A 24,996-nucleotide genomic window follows, 5' to 3' on the forward strand; every position below is an offset into this window, starting at 1 on the left:
GGGAGCTGAGCGCCTTCTCTGCCCGAGTGTCTCGCTCGCTGTCTTCCTTGCAGAGAACTCACTATATGCTGCCCTGGCTGGTTTTCCATTTCTTTCTACGACATCCAGTTAGCAGCGCCCGCCTTGTCCTCCCCCCGCACTGTGGCCTCCCCGAGCTCTCCTCCGTCCCTGCGTTTGGGAACAAATGTCTCTTCAACCCAGAGAAGCGAGCGCCTGCTGTTTCAAGTGTGGTTCACATCAGCAGTGAACCGTTCATCAAAGCCGCGCTGACAAAGACCAGCTACTGCGCTGACTTCACTTAATTACGAGATGAAGAAGCACTTATAAATTTTCAGAGCTCAGGAGACAGTCCCAACGACAGACCGTTCACGGGAGCCTCACAGAGCTCAGGAGACAGTCCCAAACAACACAGGCCGTTCACGGGAGCCTCACGGGCACTCAGCAAGCAGAGGGCCAGGGCCCGCGCGCCACCCGCTTGGGGCCCCCGGGAAGGATGTGCCTGGGCGCCAGGCCGCTGGTGGGGCTGACAGCCGGGCCAGACGAGGGATCCGGGTGGCGCCTTATTAGGGCGGGGCCCCCGCAGGGTCAGCGGCTCCTTCCCCCCCCACCCCGTCCCGTCTTCCGGCCAACAGGGTCTGCATGGTGTCGCAACTATGGATAGGAGATAGCAGGCCACGAGCCAGGACTGACCGCTGCTGGACCGCAGCCCCCAATGAATGAATTTACAGCTTCAGGTGAACGTCCAGCAGCTCTGAGGCTCCCACACGAGCTCACCACGGGTGTCTGGTGTCTGTGGACATTCCAGAGCATTCCGTAGCACCCGGTTAATATTTAACAGCCCGTGTTTGTCACAGGCTGTGGAGTGGCCCCCGGGGGCTCTGAACGTCACCCTTGAGATTTTCTGGAGACAAGCAGGAGCTCCACGTAGGACAGGTGTGCACGGACGCACACGCAGCACACACCGACACACGTGCACATTCACACTCAGACACGCGCACACACGCACGCGCTCTCCAGACTGGTCTGGAATTCGGTAGTTGGTTGGGAAGATCTTATTTCCTGGCGGCGGCAGGAGTTTCACGCGTCAGGCTCCCAATTTTCATCGTTTTCGTCTGTGACGTGTTTCCAAGCACCCGTGGATGTGCTCGTGGTCGAAGTGGTTCCTTCCTAGTAAAATACTCGAGCTTTCACACCGACCCACAGGTGTCCGGCCCACATGGACCGGATGAGTGTCTGACGGGCGTGCACAGAGGAGGGGAGTCGGTCTCAGGCCTGCGGCTGAACCCGAGCGGCCGTGGTGAGCAGAGAGCTAGAGGAAGCGTCACGTTTGCTGAGAGGCCCACGCGTCCACTCGCGGCCCTCCTGGCCTGCTGCGCCCCTCGCGAGGCCAGTGCAGAGCCTTTCCTGCCCTAAGGCCGCCACACAGAGAACCTGCCAGGAGCCCCCCAGCGCCTGACGCTCATTTCAAGGTGGGTCCTGCTCACGTGGCTTAGTTCTGCAGAAACAAGATGCCTCTCCTGTTTGAACTGAAGAGCTTTTTTCCTGTGTGGACACGGGAGCATCTCTACACACAGAGCTCAGTTAGGGGGGAACAAGACCAGCTTGCCGGGTCCACCCAACTTCTCCCTGTTGGGGAGCGGGAGTCCGGTCTTTTGCCAACTTAACGAACCTCCTAAGAAACCTGTACTCTGTGCTGGACTTGACCTACATTTTTAAAACAGGAAATGTAAAAATAAGATCAGAGACCGATGAAGAAACAAATTTTGCCTCTTAGCATTCCATTCTGTGACATTTAATATAAGAATACGTAAATGAGTCTTTGGCTAAGACTGTCTCTTGTGTGGCCAAGGCGTATTCCTCCCAGCCCCCAGGCCAGCACATGGCCTGGCCGGGGTCAGACGATTTGAAAATGACAATTTCAAATCCCACGGGACTCACACCGGGGCCCTGCTCTGACGGCACATAGGATGCAGCGGACTGTGGGAGTAACTTTGCCTTTTTAAAAACATGCCATTTCAGTGAAAATGGGAATAGTTAAGGTTTAACCTGGAAGATAAACATCTATTATTGAAAACATGAAGTTCATTTTAAGAGAAGTAATTTAAATACGTCACATATTCCACTGCATGGGTTTTCTGCCCCTGGCATGTTCTACTAGCTGTCAAAATAATATTTATAAAATTACCTGTCATATTTTCTCCAAAGAAGATATACAGACTGCCAACAAACACATGAAGGAACGTTCAACATCATTAATCATTAGAGAAATGCAAATCAAAACTACAATGAGATATCACCTCACACCGGTCAGAATGGCCATCCTCAAAAAATCTAGAAACAATAAATGCTGGAGAGGGTGTGGAGAAAAGGGGACCCTCTTGCACTGCTGGTGGGAATGTGAATTGGTACAGCCACTATGGAGAACAGTATGGAGGTTCCTTAAAAAACTACAAATAGAATTACCATGTGACCCAGCAATCCCACTACTGGGCATATACCCTGAGAAAACCATAATTCAAAAAGAGTCATGTACAACAATGGTCATTGCAGCTCTATTTACAATAGCCAGGAGAAGGAAACAACCTAAGTGTCCATCATCGGATGAATGGATAAAGAAGATGTGGCACATATATACAACGGAATATTACTCAGCCATAAAAAGAAATGAAATTGAGTTATTTGTAATGAGGCGGATGGACCTAGAGTCTGTCATACAGAGTGAAGTAACTCAGAAAGAGAAAGACAAATACCGTATGCTAACACATATATATGGAATTTAAGAAAAAGAAAGTCATGAAGAACCTAGGGGTAAGACAGGAATAAAGACACAGACCTACTAGAGAACAGACTAGAGGATATGGGGAGGGGGAAGGGTAAGCTGTGACAAAGCGAGAGAGTGGCATGGACATATATACACTACCAAACGTAAAACAGATAGCTAGTGGGAAGCAGCCGCATAGCACAGGGAGATCAGCTCGGTGCTTTGTGACCACCTGGAGGGGTGGGATAGGGAGGGTGGGAGGGAGGGAGACGCAAGAGGGAGGGGATATGGGGACATATGTATATGTATAACTGATTCACTTTGTTATAAAGCAGAAACTAACACACCACTGTAAAGCAATTATACTCCAATAAAGATGTAAAAAACAAAAAAAGTAGACAGACAAGCAAAAAAGAAACAATCACCCTTCATCCCATCACCTAAAATAAATCAGTATTTTGAACGCACACACACACACACAAATAAAATAAAATAAAATAAAATAAAATTACCTGTCATAACAATGACCTCTCTTTGCTTCAACCTAAACTGAACAAAATGTGCTATTCCATTTTCAAGGTGTAAGACCTGGTGAGTTTCCTCCACATAAAAATGTTTGTTTTTAGCTGCTCTGCTCACCTTCGCACTTGCACGGCAGGATGACGGGCAGAGGGAATGACTGACGCCAAATTTACTCGGTGCTGAAATTCCCACAGCGCAAGCCCACAGTGGCAGAAGCGTCGTACAAAGGACCAGTTAATTGAGGGAAATTACTTTCCAGTAAGTGTTGAGATGGGACAAACGTACACTGAGCAAGAGATCCTCGTGCACAGCGCGGCAGGCGGTTTAAAGGGAAATCACGCGTTAACCCAGATGTCAACTCTGCATCTTTACACAACACCCAGAGGGACTCTGCAGGAAGGAGAGAATCAGCGCAACACCCAGAGGGGCTCTGCAGGAAGGAGAGAATCCACGCAACACCCAGAGGGGCTCTGCAGGAAGGAGAGAATCCGCGCACAAGCTGCTTCCACTTCTTTCAACCCCAACTTTCCCAGTACTGGATTAACTTAAGAGACTGCGTCGTGTGAGCTTTTGGTCTCCAAAACCACAGGAGAGCTTTCCCCACGGGGTGCCGCCCGCCCCCCCACCCCACGCCGGCCGGGGAGGGAGGACGGGCCCAGGGCATGCGGTCAGCTCACAGGAGACCAGACCTCAGGCGGGCAGGGCCAAGGCTGTGCTCCCGAACCCTCCTTCTCCGGGACGGCCTCTCTGAACTCACTGGAAACACTGCACGACGGACGGGGCAGTGGCCACCCCCAGGCATACGGGGCGGGCAGAGGGCCTGGCCCTTGGTGTTTATCACCAGCGCCCAAAGGGCGGCCTCGGGCAGGGCCCGGACGAGGGCTGACGGAGGCGCTGTGTGGGCCGAGGGTGCTGCCTGCCCGACACCCACATGCCCACGCGACGGTCACTGGCCTGCCGTCGGGCCAGCCCTGCCCTGGCACCAGCTGCTGCTGAGGGGACGGCCACCACCGCCAGCCACGGCACGATCATGAGTTCCGCTGGGCGGGGCCCGGCCCACAGCAGGGCCGAGCTGGCTGGCTACCTGTGCTGACCAGAGCCCAGTGTCCCGTGCAGGAGAAGGAGACTGGGGCCACGCCGCCCCACCCTCGAGTGTGCAGACGGGGTGCTCGCGGCTCCCCAGCTGCGTGCGGGGCAGGGGCAGCGCTCAGGGAGCCAGCACACCCCAAATCCAGAGCGCCCCCCGGAGACAGAGCCGTCTGCAAAGCACAGCAGGAAGGGGTGCCCAGGAGGACCTAGACACGGGGTCGCTGCCGGGAGCCACCCACCTGCGAGCCGGGCGTAGACACTGGGCCCCAGAGCTCGGGCCGGCCTGCCCTCCGTGGCTCTCGTCCTCCTCCTGCCCACGGAGGGCAGGCCGCGCAGCGGGCGCACCTCCCTACGTCCCTGTGCTGGGCGGTGCCCCAGGAGGACGACGCCCAGAAGACCCTCCCTGGGGAGAGCTTGGCCCGAAGGCGAAGGACAGGGTTCTGCACGGGGCAGCAGGCCGGGGGCTGCCAGCGGGAGGGAGACCCGGCCCCGAAGCAAACGAGGCGGGGATCTCCCACCGGGCCACCCCCCAGCCGAGGGCACTGGGCATCTGTCTCAGCCGCCCGTGGTGCGGCCCCCAGGAGACCATGGAGCCCCCAGTGAGAGGGGAGGGCCGGCCAGGGCCACGGATTTTCCTATTTTGTCATTTTTATCAAAGACAGTGGTTTCTCACCATTATCTCCGTTACACCGTCTGGCAGCCCCCCCCCCCCACCTGCACCGCGTGTGAGTGTTCTGACAGCTGCGATGGGGCCGGAGTGCCGACGCATAGCTCTGAACTGAAACGGTCCGGCACATGGCTCCGCCCTCAAAAGACATCAGGAAAACATCCCGGGATAATGCAGAAAGCACAGCAGAATTATGGAAAGTCATCAGGGGTTCTGTGCCCGAGGCGACTTTTATTCTAGAATTCCCGCAGCCTGGAACACAGAAGCCAAAACTCTTGAATTAGAAGATTTTTGGAGGCTGACGATGTTGTTTATTGCTCTGAAAAGGTTTCCACTGCTGAGCTACTCGCGGACTTTATCCCCCAGTGACTGTATCGGCTGCAGGAAAACTTGAACTGTGCTGTCCTCAGTTCTGCTGCCCAATGAAACTCTAAAACAGGTGTTTAAAAACCACTGTGCTGTACCTGAGATCGAGTGTCTGTGCCATGTGTCAGCAGACAGCAGCAAGATCCCAGCTACGTTCCCTATTAATTATCACTGGCAACGACTCCACTGAACGCCTCGGCGAGACCACACAGGCACAGGCACCTCTCTGCTTTGGCAGGAACGTAAATGGCAAACCCCCCGCTCGGTGCCCTGAGCTTCCGCAGAGCCCACTGTGTCGTGGGAACAATGGCAGCGGCTCCCGCGACACCGGTGTGTCTACAAAGAGTGAGACCGTCCAGGCCTGTGTGCGCGGCCGGCCCAGAGGGAAACGGCCACCTGCCCGGACGCTGCTGGAAGAGCAGAGGGCAGCTGTTCGCTGCCCAGCTGCCCCATAAAAGATTAATCCGCCCCACGGGCAGGTCAGCGGCGTTTGGCTGCCGGACGACCGGGGTCCGGGCTAGGGTCAGACCTGCGTCCGAGCGCTGTCTCAGCTCCTGGGGTAGGGGGTGGGGCCTGGGCTGGAGCAGGGCTGCTGCTATAGGGCAGTTCTGACCCTCAGCTCCTCACTGGGCCCAAGGAATTTCTTCCACTAGCATCTATTTCTCTGGCTTTTGTGAAAACCTTGGCTTCCAGGTTAACGATCCTGTCTCAATCCGGTTTCCGTAAGAAAGAATGGAGCAAAGCTTTGGGTAAAACAGAACATGCCGCGGACGCCAGATGAAAGCAAGCACTGCTGTGTGTCCGCAGTACTCAGACACCCCCAGGAAGCCTGCTTCTTGAAAGGCTGATGCTTCTGGACCCAGGGGTGCGGGGTGCTACAGGAAATGAAAAGTGATAACAGCCGACCGGCTGATTGTAACGATCTGGAAAGAATGGCTGGTTCCTGGCGTGTTCCTTCCTCGGTGTCAGCTCGAACGTCTTACACAGTAGAAAAATACCTGTCCTGGCCTACGGCGGCAAACGTGAGCCTCAAAGCCGACCCCCCTAAAGAGAGGCCCCTGCACCACGCAGGGCACCAGGCCGGGGCCGGGACCCCCCTTGGGCCAGCCCGGCCTCCCGGTCCCCACTGCCTGGGCCAGTCACCCGGCCTGACAGGGGTTACACTGGTCACTCATAACTGACAGGAACACAAATTACAAACCTAAAGTGCTGTTTAGGAATTGACAGGCCTCCGCCGAGTCTCACGTTTCTGCGACCTATTAATTATTCACACAGGCCTGGCCTCCTGTGTGACGGGCTAGATGCTATCGAGCAGGTTATTTTGGTAACTGGGTAAACAGAGCTTCATCCTTTGACCCCTGGGTCAGAGATCGTGACGACCCCCAGCTCACTCCCCCAGCCCCCATGGGGCGGCAGGAACCGGGGACCTTCCCGGAAGGGACCTCTGCTCTCGGGACACGGGACCAGGGATGCAGCGCAGCGGGCAGGGAAGAGTGACGGCCAGGCCTGGTCAACAGCCCAGGAGGGTAGAAGGGAGCCGGGGACACAGCAGGAAAGAAAAGCAGAAAAACGAAGTGCACAGAAACGGCCTCCTGGAGTTGCAGTTTTCTCTGCGGAGGCAGAGGGGACACAGGGACCCCTTTGGGGACGCACACTCTGAGTTAGCAAAAACACACAGCCCGACGGCTCTCTGCTCTCCCTCCCCAGGGAGAAGGTGGGGGACTCTCCCTCCTCAGCCCAGACCCACTGACGGCAACGGCAGGGAACCAGCTGCGGCTGCCGTCCAGGCGCTGGGCGCGGACGCGGGGCGGGCTGCCAGCAGGATGGGCTGGGAGACTGGACGGAAGGGAGGCCCCAGACGCACCCAGAACACCTGGCCCCGGGGCGAAGGGGCCCCGCACTCATCCCACCGGAGAGCCGCTGTGAGCCCTGCAGCTCAGGAGACACAGAACAACGGTGTGAAGCCCCCGCTCCGACGGCTCCGGGTCGGTCTGTCCTGCCGGCACCGCTGGGGAAGGCCTTTGCATCCCCGTCGGAAGCTCTCGGGGCTCCTGCATCTTAAACCAGAGAGCGGCCCATGGATTTACACACACACGCGGGGCGCTGGTGGCAGAAGGTCTGGACCGATGACAAGAGGGGCCCTGGGCGCTGGGAGCCAGGACACTCCACCCTGCCCCCAGCTGGACGCCTCCCGCCCGGGAGGATTCTGCGTGTGTCTGAATCCTTTGGCAGTAGGGGAAAAGGTACGATTTTAAAGTTCAGGGAAACCCACACTCCCTTCCTCCCTGGTCCCATCATTACAAAGTCAGCAGAGGCCAGCGCAGACCCGGGGCCCCTGGCGCTCGCTGTAGCCGCATCACACGCACACCCGCCGGTGGAGCCGGGGGCCTCGAGGAGGACGGCCCGCACCCGCCCAGCTCCAGCCCGCACCCGACAGGGCCGTCACAGCAGCCTCGGGGGCCCAGACGCGCCCGCCGGGCACACCCACCAGGGCCGTCAAGGACCCTGGAGAGTCTGGGTGGTGGACGGTCTGGAACGCTCACTCCCGGCACCAGCCCCCGAACGATGCTGGGCGAGCCCCGTACACATCCGTGTCCCCAAATGAAAACGGGGACAAGACCACGTGAATGCAAGGTCCTTTCCTAATCTGAAGTTGCAGCCTGATTCTGCCTGGAAAGAAGGTTCTGCATTTCGTCGCGTCTCCTAGACTCAGCGGAGGGGCCGCGGAGGTGGAGGCAGCTCCCCCTGCGTCTTGGGTGCTCGGGAGATGCAGGAGTCCTCCCTGGGCCTGGCAGGGCCTCTGTCCTACACAAGGCCACTGCCCCTGACTTCACGGCAAGCTTGGGGATGCAGAAGCAAGTCGATGAGCTGGCTGTGCTAGGAGGGCAGCAAAAGCCCCGGGTGCAGGCCTCCTCTGAGCTCCATGTGACAGCGGCTCCGAGGGACGGCCTGGGTGCCCGGAGCCAAAACCCGCCTTCCCTCTGGCCAGCCGACCGCAGAACGGCCAGTGGGAGCGCCTGTCTCCCCAGCATGTGGACCAGCCTGCGGCCGAGCTCCGGGGAGCCGCGGTGTCGGAGGATGTGCTAAAATAACTCGCAGCGCAGAATAAAGCCCTGCGGTTACTGGGCTTTCACGGCGACTGAGAGCTTTCTGTTTTCATCTGTTTTACAATTGTGTGCAAATTCTATTTTTATCCAGTTTGTGCTCCACTAACTGAAAAAGAAAACAAACCCCAAAGCCCCTCTTTTTACCTGCTCACGTCACCTTGCACACAGACTCCCTCTACCGCAGACAGATCAGAGAAGTCTCCAGTCCTAACCCTCTTGCAGGAGGAATGCTGATAGAGGCTGACATTTCTGTTGGGCCTGGTTTCCTCTCGCGGTTCAGCTGTGCAGCAGGGGGAGGGGCCTTCATTCTGCTTAAACCCAGAAGCAGCCTCTCCCATCCTGCCGTCACTGAACTCGAAATAATTTTGGAGGATTCACTCTTAAGGTATTTCCAATGCGGTTTCAAGTTTCAGAATTCCTCCGCAAGTCTCAGTCCTCTCCATCTCGTCGACACTGAGAGATCAACACCGCCCTGCGCCCAAGACACCTGCCCGGTGGGAATGGGAGCACGGCGCTGGGACCCTGCAGGGGGTGGGTTCCTTGGGCTCCCAGAAGAGGCGGGGCACACCCTCGTCCCCAGGGCCACAGCCACCAGGCCGAAGGACAGGGACGGCCCTCGCTCAGGGCCTCAGCCCCGCGCTTTGCATCTCACGACAGGAGTGTCCACGTGGCACGGGGCTCCCTGCCCTCCAGGGCCAGCGCCCCTCGCCAATGTAATTGACAAGAAACGGGGGCTTTGGGCCATTATTTCTCTGCTGCTTTATTTTAATTTCTCCTTATTGAACAGCCTACTTCCTCACCTTTGTAATGTCTTTTCCATTCAGCAGCAACGTACTTTCTTCCAGTGGAAACCGCAGCAGGAAGGGACTTAAACACCGTTCATGGACTTGGCTAAGCGCAGGCGTTATCCGACCTGCCTCCGCCCGGAGGGGACCTGAAAGGGCCGCCGGCCGCTGGGCGCTGCTGAGCCCGCTCTGCCTTTCCCAAGTCAAGCGGCCAACCAATACCAAGTGGGTATTAACCGGCGTCGAGCGCACGGCCTCCGATGTCGCCCTAACGTCACCCCGCAAACTCCAGGCCCTGAATGCCGCGTCGGCGGACCGGCACTTGTCCGCGCCCTCCTGCCCTTGCAAGCTTTATTTTTATTTATCTAAATGGAATCAACTACAAACACGGGGTGCCCTGCTGCTTCCCCTTCGGCTTGCACCATTCCCTAAATGACAGGGTTGGGGAGCAGACTGGACAGGCGGGGGCGTAGCTAGACGGGGGAGAACGGTCTCCATCAGCGCCGTACGGCTGCAGTTCCGGGGCAAGAGGGCAAGCTCACGTCCAAGGGGACGGTCACAGGTCACATCACAGGGGTCTGGTGGGAGACGCTGGGCTGATGAGGTGACACGTGTGACCAAATGCCAATGCCTGCAGGACAGCCTGTCCGCGAGTTCACCTTTACCTCCTGGGCTGGAGGGGAGCGACAGGTTTGGGATGGCGGGCGCGGCCTGGACACCAGCTCTGAACACGTTGACTCTGACGCCGAGTACACCCATCCCCCCCGGGGTGTGTGAGGCTGGGGAGTGGCCCCCGGAGCCACACCGACGGAGCCCCGCCGGCTCCCCATGAGGCCGGAGCAGCCCCTCCCCGAAGCTGCCCCGGCCCCGACACCCCACGGCAGGTCCCCACTCCTCCTGTCCCCAGCTGAGAAGCAAAGTGGCGGGTCCCAGCCGGCACTCCAGGGCCCAGTGGGGCGCGTGGGCCAGAAAATCGCATCTCTGAGGGACCCTGGGGAGGCTTACTTTGGGAACCACCGCCTCAAAGGGTCCAAGGCTTCAGAGAGGAAAGGATGGAGTCTTTAAAAGTAGCCTCTGAAAACCCCAAACCAGAGGCAGCAGCCGTGCAGACGGACTTCGCTGCCTTGGACAAATCTTAACGTGGCCCAAGGAGACCTCGGTCGAGGCTCTGTTGACGGCCGTGGGGAGACGTGCTACAAGGATGGTGGCCACATTTGGGGAAGCAGCCCCAGGAGGTGGGCGGCCACGGCCAACGCAGGAGGGGAACAGCGGCTGCGGGCGAGCAGGGCTGCACGCTCTTCCCATCTGTCCCCATCTGTGACCTGGGGGATGGGGTTAATTCTGAGCGGAGGGCTGGGCAGAGGTGGGCTCCATTCCCCTTGGGGCTGGAGAGGGCAGAGGGCCCCTGGATTCGATTCTCTGACTCTCCCCAGAGCAGGGGCGCCAGGAGGAGTCCTCTGCCCGTCCGTGTGTGGCGTGCACGGCACCCAGCGTGTGGTGTACGCTGTGGAACGTCTGCAGCAGGAACGATGGACAAAATGCAGCTGGGTTAGAAATCGAGGGGGAGCTTCTCAGCAGAAGCTTCAGTCCTTGGTTCTAATAACCCTGAACACTTATTTCTACAGATTTGTTAAAGAAAAGGTCCTCAAAAATAAAGCCCTTTTATTTCAAAGGTGTATTTCTTTTCTTTTAAATTTTCCTATTCCAGGACACCTTAAAATGAATAGCACCAAGGTCAAGTCTCCTGAGAGGTCTAGACAGCACCCCCAGGCCACACTGCCCACTGGCCACCATCCAGGCAGCGAGATGGACCCTCAAGGTGGCCCAGGGCATCTTCCTGGACACACTGTCTCCCCTTGGCTTCTCTCTTCCCTCTTTCCCATCTGTTCTGAGTGGAACATGACTGCTCAGGGACGCATGGGGATAAAGGGCATTGTCCACCGGGACAAAGCAGTAGCCGGGCTGTACCGAGGTCCCCTCAGTTACCCACCAGGAGACACAAGCAAAAGCTACAGCCATTCTGCCTCCTCGTTGAATAAAGGCTTGCTGGCAACACCCTCCAGGGGAGTCCTCCCAACCCCGCCGGGCTGGTCACGCCCCCACAATCTTCAGGGTATCGCCTGCTCCCCCAGAGCAGTCCCACCGAAGAGGAGCCTCAGGTGTAACGAGTGCAGCTGGTCTGTGAGCTCCAGAGGCAAGCAGAGCTTGGCACCTCTATGCCATTGTATATTGTACCATTGTACCACTCTATGTACTGAGGAGAAAACTGGGGCTTGACTGTGTATAAAATATTTAGCTAAACTGGTTGGGAGATGAGAATATTTTTTAAAAAAGACAGAAAATGAAAGGCGCTGTTAGCTGTTACCGCAAAGTGGCCTTTGGATTAAACCAGCCCCAGCTGCTGCCCCTGCAGCAGGGACAGGACCTGGGGTCAGAGCTGAGCGGATACCTGCACACTGGGGTGTCCTCCGGCCAACGCCTTCACGGCCCCCCGGCTCCCCTCCGTCTCGTAATGAGCTCTGTGGTGGGACTTGGGCTGCACCTCGATCCTCAGCTCGTATGGTCCCGAGTGTGACGGCAGCTGCCAGTCGAGGGCAGGGAGAGACGGGCTGAAATGGAACACAGAGCATTAAACATTCATGCCACGCTTCCCGCAGACCACAGACCCACCTAAGACCCTGGGGCCCTGGGAAGCAGCTCATCCTGCCGGGCTTGTATCTGAAATTCCCATCGATAAGGATAACGGCCTGACACAGCCAACGGCAACCCGATCGTGATGGACGCCCAGAGCCTTGTCAGGCCTTCATGACGAGCTTCTGAATAAGATGGAAACATTTTCCCGCACGACCTTAAAATATTTTCCTTCCTTCACGATAGGCCTATGAATTATTTAACCTCCCTAATAAGATAGGTTCCAGAATTAAAGACCTTTTCAGAATCACAGTTCTATCAGCCTGGCCTCAGAACTGGGCGGCCTGGCTCCCCTCCCCTCTGTCCCACGCGCGCTGGCTGCGGGCAGGAGTGAACCGTCGGGGGTGCCGCCAGGCCCCTGATAAAATGGCGGGGTTGCGGCAATCTCGCCCAGCCCCCTACATCCCGTGCTCCGTGCACGACAAGTGGGCAGCCGCCCACCCAGGGCACGAGTGAGCTGCAGACAAAGACCGCAGAACCAAGGGAGCGGCCCTGGGGCCCAGGGCAGATTTGCAAGGCGGGTTTGTCACTTAGAGGCTGAAGAGGGGAGAGGGGAGTGAGCCGGGCCCTGCCTGAGGGGTCCACGAGGCCCACGACGAGCTCAGATCTCTGGGGCACTGACAGTCTCACTGTACAGACGGGAGATGGAGGCCATTTGCCACCTGAAACCAGGTCCACGTGAGGCCAAATGTCCTGCTCTCCCTACAGAACGTGCTTCAGGGTCCTGCCCTGTAAAAAGACAAAAGGCTGACCCCCAAAGCCACAGTCCACAGGCAGAGGCCGCCAGGCCCTCACAGGAGCTGGGGTCTGGTCCACCCACTGCCTTCCTACAACGACAGCCCAGTGGGGGTGGGGTGGCTCTTGGTCCCCACGGTGACAGCCCCTCCCCCTCCCCTCTCGGATGCAGAACCTGACCCAACAGAGATGCTGCTCGTCAGACCTCAGAGGTGTCTGGAAGCCAAGCCCGGGCCGGCCAGGAGGGCTGCAGAGCGGGGGCAGTGTGAGGACCCCCTGCCCCGCAGAGGTGGACGGGAGGCGCCCAGGCCTCGCCCTCCACACACGGCACTGAAGGTGCCCTTGCTCCCAGAGTCTCCGCCGTCCGGGCGCCACTGTCCCCTCGCCCCGCTCCGCCTGTCGCTGATGTGTCCGTCTCCGCACATGCAGCAGAGACCGTGCGTGCCGGCGGCGTGTCTGGGACAGGTGGCTGGGAAGGGTGGGTTTTGTTTAGAGGCCCAGACACACGGACGCAGCGCTCGTGGCGTCTCAGCCTGGAAGGAGTCGGTACACTACTTCCCCGAAACGTCCCCCAGCCTCTCCGCCTCATCTCAGACGATGAATCAGGGTGATTTTTAAAACACAAAACAATAGATAGAATAAAAGTACTTTTCGAAAGGAGAAAAAGCCCAGAAATCAGCTTGAATTGGAATCAAACATGTAATTTCTAAAAAACGTGCAAAATACTCCTGGAAAGGACAGTATATTTCCGGGCATTCGTGGTTTTCTAGTGACGGCAGAAACGGAATCATCTCGCCACGCACGTGCAGTTACTGCTGACTCAGCTTTGCGGGCACCCTGTCCACCCTCGGGTTCTGCAGCCCCGCCCGCTGGGCTCCTCTGAGAGCACACGGCGCTGCTGAGAGCCTGGCGGGACGCAGGCCGCGCACACCACATCCCACTATAAGGTGTTCACTGGGTCCCAGGGACACCGCCAGCCCCGATGCCACCCGGGCGGACGGGCCTCACAGTGGGCCTGAGCTCGACCTTCGAGCAGCAAATCAAAGGCTCTAACGTGAGAAGAGGCTGCATCTGTGTCGACGCAGCGAGAAATTCAAAATCCTAACTGGAATCCACCGCAGATACAGTGAAGTGGGCGTGTCCAACAGTCAGAAGCCAGTGGAGGTGGGGAGGCCAGCGCCCCCCGGGGGCCAGGACCTCCGTGCAGGCAGGGACGCGGCTTTGGAGTGTGGTCCTCAGCCCCCGTGTCCACCCTGCTGGGCCCTAAAATCACCGTCTGCATGGGAGGCCTTCCAACCCTGGGAAGCCCCTCCTCCAGACTACATGTCGGATTCCAGGACCAACTTGCACTTGCAAACCCTCTATTCAACGGCCAACCTAAACCCAGATTTCTTCAGGAAGCGAGACCGCAGGCGGGTGGGACGCTCATCGCCCACCCGCCGGGCCCCCGTCTGCTGTCTACATTTTGATTCCACGTCAACAAGATGCCCCCCGCCCCCCGGTTCTCACTAAGTACAGCCTCGGAAAACTCAAGACGAGGTGACCAAGAAGAATGGGACGGACACGTGTGTGCGCAGAGATTCCGAGATGCCCAGACAAGGGAAACGCCCAAGTCACGGGCTGAGCGCAGGAGCCCCCCGCCCCGCCCCCAGTGCCAGGTGGCTTCTGAGAAACGCTAAACAGAATCGGATGGGAGTTTTCCTGGTGGGCGAAGCTCCACGATGCGTTTAGCAGTCTCCCGGGCTGTGGTGCGCAGAAGCACTTTCTTGACGTGTTATCAGCGACACATGCGGCCACACCGCCAGGATGAAGGACCAGCGAGCCACGGGCTTCGAGCGCGAGGCCGGCCCTCGGTAACTAGCATCTTACGGGAGCGGCCCCGACCCCCAGACAAACTGCCCAGCTCAGCACACCCCGCCCGGAGGGAGCGGACCACGTCTCCGTTTAGAATATCCAACGTACTAATCTGTTCTGTTATCTTATACATACTGTTGATCTAAGTGAAAACACTGTCCTCTGCTGTAAATAGAAAAGAAACAAATGAAAAACAAAATAAAAGTTAGGCTCATCTGACTCCCAGGAAATTAAAAAACGAGAGTGTGCGACGGAAAGAGAAGCAAAGGAAGGATGGAAAGTGCAATCCCTCGCCGTCTGCGCAGGGCAAGCATCTTCTGAGCCGCTCCGCACTTGAACGCCATAGAGGAATAGATCTGGGGAAATGATTGGCTCCTGAATCACGGACAAAGCCAGCAACACAGCGTGCGCGCAGTTTCAAGTTAGAATGGTCCGCAAATAAATACTGTAATACAGACAATTTAAATTATTGTTTGGGGTTGGACGTTTTCAGCATGAGTTTGGCAACTCCACAAAAAATGTAACTGTATCTCTGATTCAGAGAAAAGGCCTAAGACTGGAAGCAATGTTCCAAGACGCAGCGGCCCCTGCCGCGAGGACGGTGATTCACGGCTGCGCTGTCCCAGCCCAACCCCCTCACGGGCCCCGCAGCCGAGCGTCATTCCTGGGGGTCACCAGCGACCCGGAGAGGAGCCGCCACGGGGACCACATCAGGAGAGTTCTCTCATGGCCTCAGCCCAGGGCTGCTGAATAACTTCAAACTCACCTCCAACTTAACTGGATTGTTTACAAAGCCACACTCAATGCAGCCAAGACAACACGCGGTTCAATTCGAATCTAAGATCCCGCTGATCTGTACGAACAGAAGCTACCTTACATTCTCTCCACACACACACGTATATATCTCATAAGCAACCAGAGAAACTACCTCCACAGCTGGGCGTATATCTGCAAGTATTTTTACACAAAAGGGATAGATCTTAACAAAATAAAATACGTAGTGTGATACCCTGGCTTTTTTAACGTAAAGATGACATGTTGAGCATTTTAGCACATTGTTCAAAAATGGTTTGATCTCAGCGTCACGTCTTGTCCTGTAGATGACTGATCAGTGCTCTGTGGATGGACTTGGGGGTTGCTCCCAATTTGTTGCTCTTATCAGTACCAGAGGTGTGAACATCCAGCGTGAGATCCTGGTGGCCTTTCTGGTCATTTCCTCAGCACAGATCCACAGTCTCCGTCAAAGAGCATGAACACTTGGGGCTCCTGACACCTCCCGGGGGTCAGGTCCCCTGCACGGCCTCGCCAACACAGGGCCCGATGGATTTAATCTTTGCCAAACCACACAGGGAAGGGCGCTCTGAGGCTGCATCTTCCTGTAACGCTGTAACACGCACCCATCACGTGGTAACAATAAACTGAAACACTCTGAACCCCCAGTGGTAACGTCTCTGAAAGTCTCCAGGCCTCTCAAACGTCCCCTGACCTCTTACACGTGTTTGACTAATGGCAACGTGGGACTCCAGGCCCCCCACACCCCAACTCTGGCTCCTTCGGGGTCTCCAAAGGCCACTCCGGGATGACGGCCACTGTCCTTAATATCAACTTGTCATTGCTGGGGACCCTGGCTGAAGGGGACACAGATCTCTCTGCAACTCTCTGTGAGTCTGGAATTCTTGCAAATAGAAGGTTTTTCTAAATGGCTGTTGTGCACTTGGCATGTAAGGACCTGAATCACGTTCCTTTTGCTCCCGTTTAAAGAAGAAGAGGCTGGAGGCCGCATCTCACGCACCGCCCCCCCCACACCGAGGAGCGACGCTGGTGCCCGTCGGCGCTGAGTGCCTGTGGTTTCCACCCGTCACCACCGGCACCATCACCCCACCCCCAGGGCCGAGGGGTGGACCAGGCCCATGGCCTCCCCGAGCCACCAGGAGCCCCGCTGTGAGTAGGTGTCAAGCAGCCTGGCTTGGCCTGGCTGGCCCTGGCCTCCAGGCTGGGGACGCCGGCTCGTGTGACACGAGGAAGGGAGTCACGCGACCTCCGCCGGGGCCCCCGGGCCCCAATCTGAGCCCTGCTCCTGGAGCTGCTGCCACCACCCACGTCCCAGCGGAAGCCTTTCGTGTCCTATCGAATCTCTGTGCTTCCGTCACGCGGGAAAAGGGTGAAGGATCTTTTCTGACGCTTAGTTCACGGCCTGGAGCCTGGAGCCCACCTCCCCACGGGCATGCAGAGCCCGAGACGAACCTGAACTTCTCTCAGCCCGTGTCTCCCGCCCCCATCCAGGCCCTGCCCCAGCTGCCCGGGGCCCCTCCCCCCTGCCCGGCCACTGTGGTCACCTGCTCGGGGCTTCCCTGGGTGCCCGCGAGTCCGGGGCAGTCCTTCCAGTACACAAAGGATTTCACAGACAGCCTCCCGCGCTTCAGCAAAAGCTGTGCCGCCCCGGAGCAGGTGTTTACGAGACCGCAGCTCTGACCTCGGCACCGCCGGCCGCCTGCACACGCCTCGACACCAGCCAAACCCGGCCCTGAGCAGGACCCAGGGACACCCACCGACCTGCCAGTCTCCGCGGGTGCAGCCTGCCAATGACGTGTTTCTCCAGCACAGGAGACCCGGCCTGGAGCGCGGCTGACCGCGGGGACACAGACGGACGGAGGCCATTCGCACTGATTCAGAACCAAGGTCATCGCAGGGCTCAGGGCTCGGAGAGCCTCACTCCGTCCCCACCACCCCTCTGTGCTCCCGACGGCCAGCGGGGCAGGGCTCGGGCTGGACCTGCTCACCCCGGGCCTCCCCATGTAAACCACTTCATCGCCACTGCTGCCGCCACGGAGACGCCAGAACCCGCCTGAGGGAACGGCACGCACCGCTCCGCCAAAACTCGGACCCAGATCCCAGCAGGGCCCCGATTCTGCACCAATTCGAGGAAAAACCGCGAACGCCAGGGACAGAGGAGTCTGCCAGGTGCCCCGGCCTGGGGCCTGCCGAGCCCCCTACAGCCGAGTGCGGGGAAAACAGAGATTTCTGCGCCTGAGCCCATCGGGAGGCCTGGAGCTGGAATCCGACCACCTCGGAGAAAGTACGTCAGGGGAGCCTGGACACTTGCTCGGTGATACCACGGGATTCCCTTAAATCACATATCAGTGTCGGGTACGGTATCTACTGGTGTCACGATTCGTTTCTAAAACTGAGCCCCCATCTCTGAGAGACACGCTGAATATCGATGGGTAAGACTTCACGAGGTCTGGGAGTTACTGCCAAGGAACAGGTGTGGGTGACGAGGTGAGGCAAGAGGACCACAAGTAGTCAGTCCGTTAGGTGTGGGCGTGGCGGCCCAGGACTAGTCTCTGACTCGTGTACAGTTTGGTTTTCTGTGATACAGAGCGAAAGAGCAACGCTGAGAAACAGGCACTCAAGTTACCCCAGTGATGTTCCAGGGCCGGGAGCTGTCAGGGATTCACTGCCCTCTGTTTATGAGCATTGAACAGTCTCCACAGAGAAGGATGTGAACTGTAAACCCCCCAAACCGTCTACTTTCTCACCTTCCTGTTCTCGCCCTGCCGAGCTCGGTGACTGAGTCAGAGGCAGCGACTTCCCTAAACTGGCTGCACTCGAGCCTGGAGCCCTTCCGGAACCTTCTCCCAGAAAAAAGGCCTTGTCCACTCAACGTCAGAGAACCCCCGTGCACTGGACATCCCACCGCAAGGTGCCGAGACGAGAGCCTCAGCAAAGCCCCTGTGCTGTGGAGTTCTCCCTCCGTGTAGACACCCGGGAAGGGGGCTGCTCTTTGGTTCAGATGGTTTGGGTGGAATCCTTTCAGTTCTGAATTTTCTGAGACCTAAGGCTCACATGGACTTATCACTTAGAAGGAAACTGTAAAAGCTTTCAGGACTCTTCTGTTTCTGAAAGAGCTGAAGCTACAAACTCGGAACTTGGCAGGACTGAAGTCCGCCCGAATGAGAGTGAGAACCAGAGCAGAAGGGGAAGGACATCACCCCAACTTTAAAGCAACACATTTTCCCAGGGTCGGGAGCCCATGGCCGCCTCTTACTAGCTGTGTTTTGTCTTTTCCCCTCCAATTTTAAAAAGGTCATCAGCTCAGTTCTCGGCTATTTAATCAAGCAGGGGCTCCCGCAGGCCAAGGCTTGGCCGGGACCACACACCTCGCCCCAAGGTCCACCCAGCTCCCCCCGGCGCCCCCAAGAGGCACGGGTGAGGAAGCGCCTCCCATGCCAGAAAGGTCGGCCTTCCTGGAGGGCACCCTGGAGAAGCCGACCTCTCCGCTGATGACCCCCCAGAGGTTCGCGGGCCGTGGGTGGCGTCCTCACCCACCCACCCACCCTCCCAGGGAACAGCCCTCGGGGAGGGGCTGGCTGTGATCCACGAAAGGCCAAAGTCCTTCGGGGCTGGCCTTGCACGTCTGATGGGTCTGGAAGGGATGGGACTGGGGGGCGGGCCTCAGACAGGAACTCACGCCCGGGGGTCTCGGGTGGTCAGCCCCAGCTGTTGGGACCGGCTTCCTCTGCACTGTCACTCAGATGGCGCTGAGGGGACTCGGGGACAGGACTGGCCACGAGGAGGACGGTGGCCTGGAGGAGATGCCCTGAGCACCCCTGGAGGCTGGAAAAGTGCTTTTATGGAGACGTTGGTGGGTGAACAGGGGGCCGAGGGACAGAGCTGGGCAGTACAAGGCAAGGAAGCGGGCGAGGCGAGAGGAGGGAGCCCCACGTCGGGTGCTGTAGGCAGGGCCCCCGCACCCCGAGATTCTGCGGCCAGCGACCTGTCCTGAGGCCCAGGATCCCCCCCAAGAGGCCCTGTCTGGGTCACACCAGTGCCAGATGCCTCCCTGCTGCCACCTCGGCCCTGACTTGTTCCCGACCGGTCCCCAACTTGTCCCCATGCCCCGGGGACTTGGGGGGGGGCACGGACGGGGTGCAGTGCCTGGGGCGTGCTCGGGAGCTGGGCAGCCCAGGAAGGGCCACCTGCTCGTTCTCCACACTCTCGGAGGCTCTGCCAGGCCCAGGTCTGCTCAGAAATCCAATTCAAACTCAGCCATGGACCTGGAACTTTCAGAACAAGAACAGCGAGGCCACCGTGGAGAGATTCTTTTTTTTTCTTAATGATCAATTCAGGAATTTCATAAGAATCCGTTGCTTTCAGTGGCTCCACCGAACAGGGTGTGGAGAAATCCAAGGGGCAAAGACTTCCTTCCAGCTTTCCGGAAAACTGCCATCATCCTTACTCTGCACCACTCATCCCCCCGCCGCCCCCCCCCAAAACAGGCCAGTTTCACGTAAGCCTCTCAGGCCCTGCCGTCCAGACTTGCATCCCGACAGTTCCCACCGCCCTGCACCTGTACGGGGGGAGCCAGGCAGCCTCCAGGACCCCCAGGCAGACTGGACCTGGCCCCTCTCCCGGGCGGACAGCCACCTGGGGTCTCCTCCTCGGCTCGCGAGAGGGCATCGCTGCGGGGCCCTCCTCTTACAGAGCCGGCCCTCTGTTCTCCAGGAAAACAAGCCCTCCAACTCCTAAAACCTCTCCCGAGAGAAGACACGTCTAAGGACACCAGATGCTCCTACAACTCAATGTGGGGGCAGCCCAGTGGGACACAAAGAGCTCTTGTCCAGAAATCCAGCTGAGGTGGAAAATAAGCTACTTTGCAGGAATTTCTCAAACTACTGGGGCCTCTCCTCCTGACCCAAGACTAGACAATTGCATTTGCACCCAGTTCCTCCGTCCCCGGGGACCAGAACTGTCTAGACAAGGGAGGACGCCGCCTTTCCCTCACGTCCACTACTGGAGTGGAACAAAGGGCACAGGGAGGGCCCATGCCTTGGGTGGGTGGATGGATGTCTGGGTGGATGGGTGGATGGATGTCTGGGTGGATGGGTGTACAGATGGGTGGATGGGTGTACAGATGGGTGGATGGAAAGAAGGGTGGGTGGATGGGTGGAGGAATGTTTACTTGGTGAGGACCCCCGCGGGAAGCTGAGCTCTAGGTGGTCCCTCTGCTTCTCCACTGACCCTCTTGTTTGTTACAGGGGGCAGATGCCAGCGAGTTTGTGACTGTTACTGGGCCCCAAATGCCTTTTCAGATGCCACTAGAGCCTGCTGCTAACCAGTCATTACAGGGCTTGAGAAAGCTCAGATGATACCTGCCACACTGCTCATAAAAACCAAGAAACAGAATCGCCGAGCTAGCGTGGGATGGGGCATAAACAAGCCATGAAACTGACACTCGGATTTGATTTCTACCCAGAGACGCCAGCACCGTCAGGGGGCAGCTCCCAGAGTTCACCCTTAATCTGTTTTAATAGGGGACCCACAGAAAACCCTGGACAGTCATGAAATAGTAACCATTCCATTTCCAAACTCTAAGTTTAAAACAGACTTCAGGGGCTCAGGACGTAATAAATAAGCTTCTCAGATCATCTGCAGGAACGCACCTGCATCAGGCACGTTGCTCCCTGAGGACTAGAGAAGCTCACGGCCCCAGCGAGGGTCTCGCTGAAACAGAGCTCAGCCTGTGGTCAGGCCAGAGGAGACCCCGTGCCCGACAGGCACAGCCTGCTGGGCGTTGCGCCCGTTGCCGTGCTCTCTGGACACCAAGGGCGAGTGACCGCAGCACCCCGGACTCCGCCTCCCCCCACCCCCCATAACATCCGACTTGAAATAAAACAGTGGGACGCCAGTACCACCTACAGGTGCATGTCCAGCCCCGAGACGTGCCCCCGCAGTGGGGGACTCACGGCCATCACTGGATCCTCCCAGCCTTGAGCCCTGCAGTGACCACCCTCGTCCCGCACCCCCAGACTCGGCAACTGGAGCCTTGCAGCCTTTTGTCTTTCGTTTTGTGTCTAGCAATTTCCAAGTGCCTCAGTTTCCCCATCTGTAAAGTGAGACCCATCCACGCCTCCCGTGAGCTCGCTGGCCCCGAGCCCAGGTCCCCGGGGAGGGATGCTGAGGCCACAGTGCACGCACGTCCCGACAGCCCTGCAGAGCTCTGGGCTCAGGGGAAACAGGCATCATCACGGTGTGACTGCCCTGCAGGTGGCTACGCTCACCTGTGGGAAGTGACTCTTGGAAGAAAATCAGGCGTTCCCAGGGGCCCCGGGGCTTCCAAGGCTTGAGCAGAACTGTCAGATCCCGGAAACAGCCCGCTTAAATCTACATGAAGCCTGAGCGGGGAGAGGACAGAACCATCCACCTCAACAAGCCTGTAAAACATGGCCGGAGTGACAAAGGCACCGTTGCTGAGAGCACTGGACGCAGGGCGTAATTAATGCACCGCTTCCGTGCTCCAGTCGTGAGGGTTTTCGCAGCCGGTGCCTGTTGGGCGCTCAGAGCACAGACGAACCTGGACGGGAAACCTCAGAGGGAAAAACAACATGCGGGTCGCTTTTTTTTACCAAAACCCAGCTAGCTCAATGCTGTGGGTCAAGCCCCAGCTTCCAGAAGGTATTTTATTTTATTATTTTATTTTTTTGCGGTACGCGGGCCTCTCGCTGTTGTGGCCTCTCCTGTTGCTCCGGACGCGCAGGCTCAGCGGCCATGGCTCACGGGCCCAGCTGCTCCGCGGCATGTGGGATCTTCCCGGACCGGGGCACGAACCCGCGTCCCCTGCATCGGCAGGCGGACTCTCAACCACTGCGCCACCAGGGAAGCCCCAGAAGGTATTTTAGAAGCATTTATTTAAAAAGCAAAGCCCATCATGACATATAAATACAATTTTGCTCATTAATTTTCACGGAAGGCCGAGTTTTAAAGCTGCCTCACGATTACATTTCAGTCTCCGGCAGGACTGTTCCCTTGTTTCCCCGGAGGCCCAGCCCAGGTGTGCTGCAGGTGCACCGGGTCCCCGACGAGCGCCCCACACTCTCCTCGGAGGAAAATGTCTGAGCAGAAAGCAATTCTGTTGTGTCTGTGGTCACTCGTGCGTGTCGTCACTGGACACTTGCTCCTGGTCGAGTCTCCTCACGGTTTGGAAAATCTCAAGATTGGAGACCCGGGAAGGGGCCCCGGGATGGGAGACCCCTGAGCGCAGCAGCCCCGCCTTCACACGCAATGGGTGGACGGCCCGGCGGGAGCAGGACCAGGCCAGGAGCTGACGGTACCATAGCCGAGACTGCGGACATTCGGATTATCTACAAGATCAGCCAACATGGCAGAGCTCAAGGGCTAGACTTAAACATCTGTGTGTAAAGCCACAAAGATTCAAATTATTTTATCCTCTCCAGGAACGCAAAAGTACCTGAGATCCTCTTTCTCCTTTTCGTGGCTAAAAATAGACATTCACAGAACAACATCAAAAAGAGAAATCAGGGCGTCCCTGGTGGCGCAGTGGTCGAGAGTCCGCCTGCCGATGCAGGGGACACAGGTTCGTGCCCCGGTCCGGGAAGATCCCACATGCCGCGGCGCGGCTGGGCCCGTGAGCCACGGCCGCTGAGCCTGCGCGTCCGGAGCCTGTGCTCCGCAGCGGAAGAGGCCACAGCAGTGAGAGGCCCGCGTACCGCAAAAAAAAAAAAAGAGAAATCAGGGCCTACGTCCTCCACGTACACCTTGGGGGAAGAGTCCTAAAGGTGGAGCAGAAGCCTCTCCCTCTGCCACAAACCCACAGATCACAGCTGAATCTGCAAGGCTAACTTTTCCAGTTGGAAGTCAGTACACAGAGCACCTTTTCTGGCGTCCGCTGTGAACTCTGGGAAACCAGAAAGAGCCTGCCCCGCGGGGATGAGGGTTTGGGCCTCTGAGACCACATAGTCCTGCAGCAAGGAAGCACAACTGCAGAAACGCACAGCCCGGGTCTTGCACTCAGACTCTGAATTCACCTGCAGGAGCCTCTGCAGGCCTGTGGCCAAGGTCAGCCTCTGGCCTCGTGAGGACCTCTGTCTGCGGGGCTCCCACCCTCCCCGAGCGCCACCAGCATCCTGGGTGCAGGACGCGGATGTCAGAGAAAGGTCCCAGGCTCCCCGACGCCCCCTGATTAGAGGGAAAACTCGTCAGGGCTACGGGGAGCAGGGGCCCAGCCAGGGGCGCCTCTGGGGTGAGCTAATCACGGCGTGAGTCCAGCTCTACCTCTTACTAGTGGGGCCTGAACACGTGACCCTGGCGCTGGGTCTTGTAAGCAAGTGCTCAGGGGGACCGTGCAGAGACCTCCCCACAAACTGTCTTCTTTTTAAAGCTCGCTATCAGGGAGCTTCCTTTTTTTTTGGTAATCTTTTAAAATTTTTTTTTAACTTTCCGGCCGTGCCGCATATGGGATCTTAACTCCCCAACCAGGAATTGAACCTGAGCCCCCCGCAGTGGAGGCGCAGAGTCTTAACCGCTGGACCACCAGGGGAGTCCCCAGCGAGCTTCCTTTTGTGATCTTCAGATGATGTGGCTGAGGGTCCTTTGCCAGGTCAGAAGAGAGAAAATAACCCAGAAGTGACTGACTGGTCCAAAAGCCCGCGTGGGCTGGCCCGATGGAGACCACCGAGTGCAGACGGGCCGGGGCCAGGGGTGCCCCAGCGGAAGGACGTGCAGTTGGATTTGTTACCACCTCCAGCTTCATTTAATTTTATTCCAAATTAGGATACACTCTGAAATATTCAAACAACTTATAAAATGCAGTCAGAATCAGCAGTAGTTTCATCGGACTTTTGGAAACTAACAGTTAGACACAGCATAAAGGTTATGGATGTTATTAAAGTCATCGATCGGACCCAACAACCTAAAAGAAACCCCGTCTGAAATACTGATTTGGACACGCAGCCCCTCGGGTCACTGAACCCAGTAGCCCCAAGTAACCCTGTTCATCGCGTGCCCTCGCCCCTGAAGAAAGTCTACTCTTTAAGTACTCAAATCACAACAGCAAAGTCTGTCTGCAGGAATTTAATTCAACACGCGTGCTGTTGATGTCACAAAAGGCTCACCTTAAAATGCTCCGCATTCCCAAAACTAGTTTCCTTTTAAGTATTATACATTCCTCGTGTAACTCTGCCCCTTTAAAGGCAAATCCAGAGGTTATGCCGGGCACAGACAGAGACATTAAGACCTCAGAAGTTGGGGTTTCCTAAAGGAAACACAAGTTCACGGGACACACACAGCGAGGACCCTGGATACGGACCCTCGCCCAGGGCAGACGCTCAAGTACGTTCGCTTGAACCAACGGACATTTAAACTTTAGCTCCTTTGGGACAATACAACGTCCTCTGAAAGCCACCAAGGAGAAACAATCCACCGGGAGTGGGAATCGGCCGGTCGCCTCCACCCTCACGGCCGCAGCCGATCGTGGGAGCCGCGTGGCACCATCCTTGGCGGAATCGCTTTCTCGTCCACAGAAAGAAGCGAGGTGGGAAGACCGTCCCCTTCCTGAAGAGGCTCGTGGCCTGTCGGACGTGAGCGCGGGGGGCACTTAAAACAAGCCGCCTGCGTGTCCCC

General features: G+C 57.6%; 1 protein-coding gene across 7 annotated transcripts in view; it reads right to left on the reverse strand.

Annotated features, from left to right (window-relative positions):
- NFATC1 (nuclear factor of activated T cells 1) overlaps positions 1 to 24,996 on the reverse strand; it is a 102,056-nt gene that overhangs the window by 59,366 nt on the left and 17,694 nt on the right. For 6 of the 7 annotated variants that reach the window (XM_060121842.1, XM_060121839.1, XM_060121844.1 and 3 more), the window contains one exon: positions 11,747 to 11,906. In XM_060121842.1, the coding sequence (XP_059977825.1) occupies positions 11,747 to 11,906 (160 nt within the window). Of the gene's footprint in view, positions 1 to 8,656; positions 8,775 to 11,746; positions 11,907 to 24,996 lie in introns of those variants that run through there. The other variant, XM_060121846.1, reaches the window with a different exon arrangement.

Source organism: Lagenorhynchus albirostris, chromosome 14 (assembly GCF_949774975.1).
Source record: "Lagenorhynchus albirostris chromosome 14, mLagAlb1.1, whole genome shotgun sequence".
Lineage (NCBI taxonomy): Eukaryota > Metazoa > Chordata > Mammalia > Artiodactyla > Delphinidae > Lagenorhynchus > Lagenorhynchus albirostris.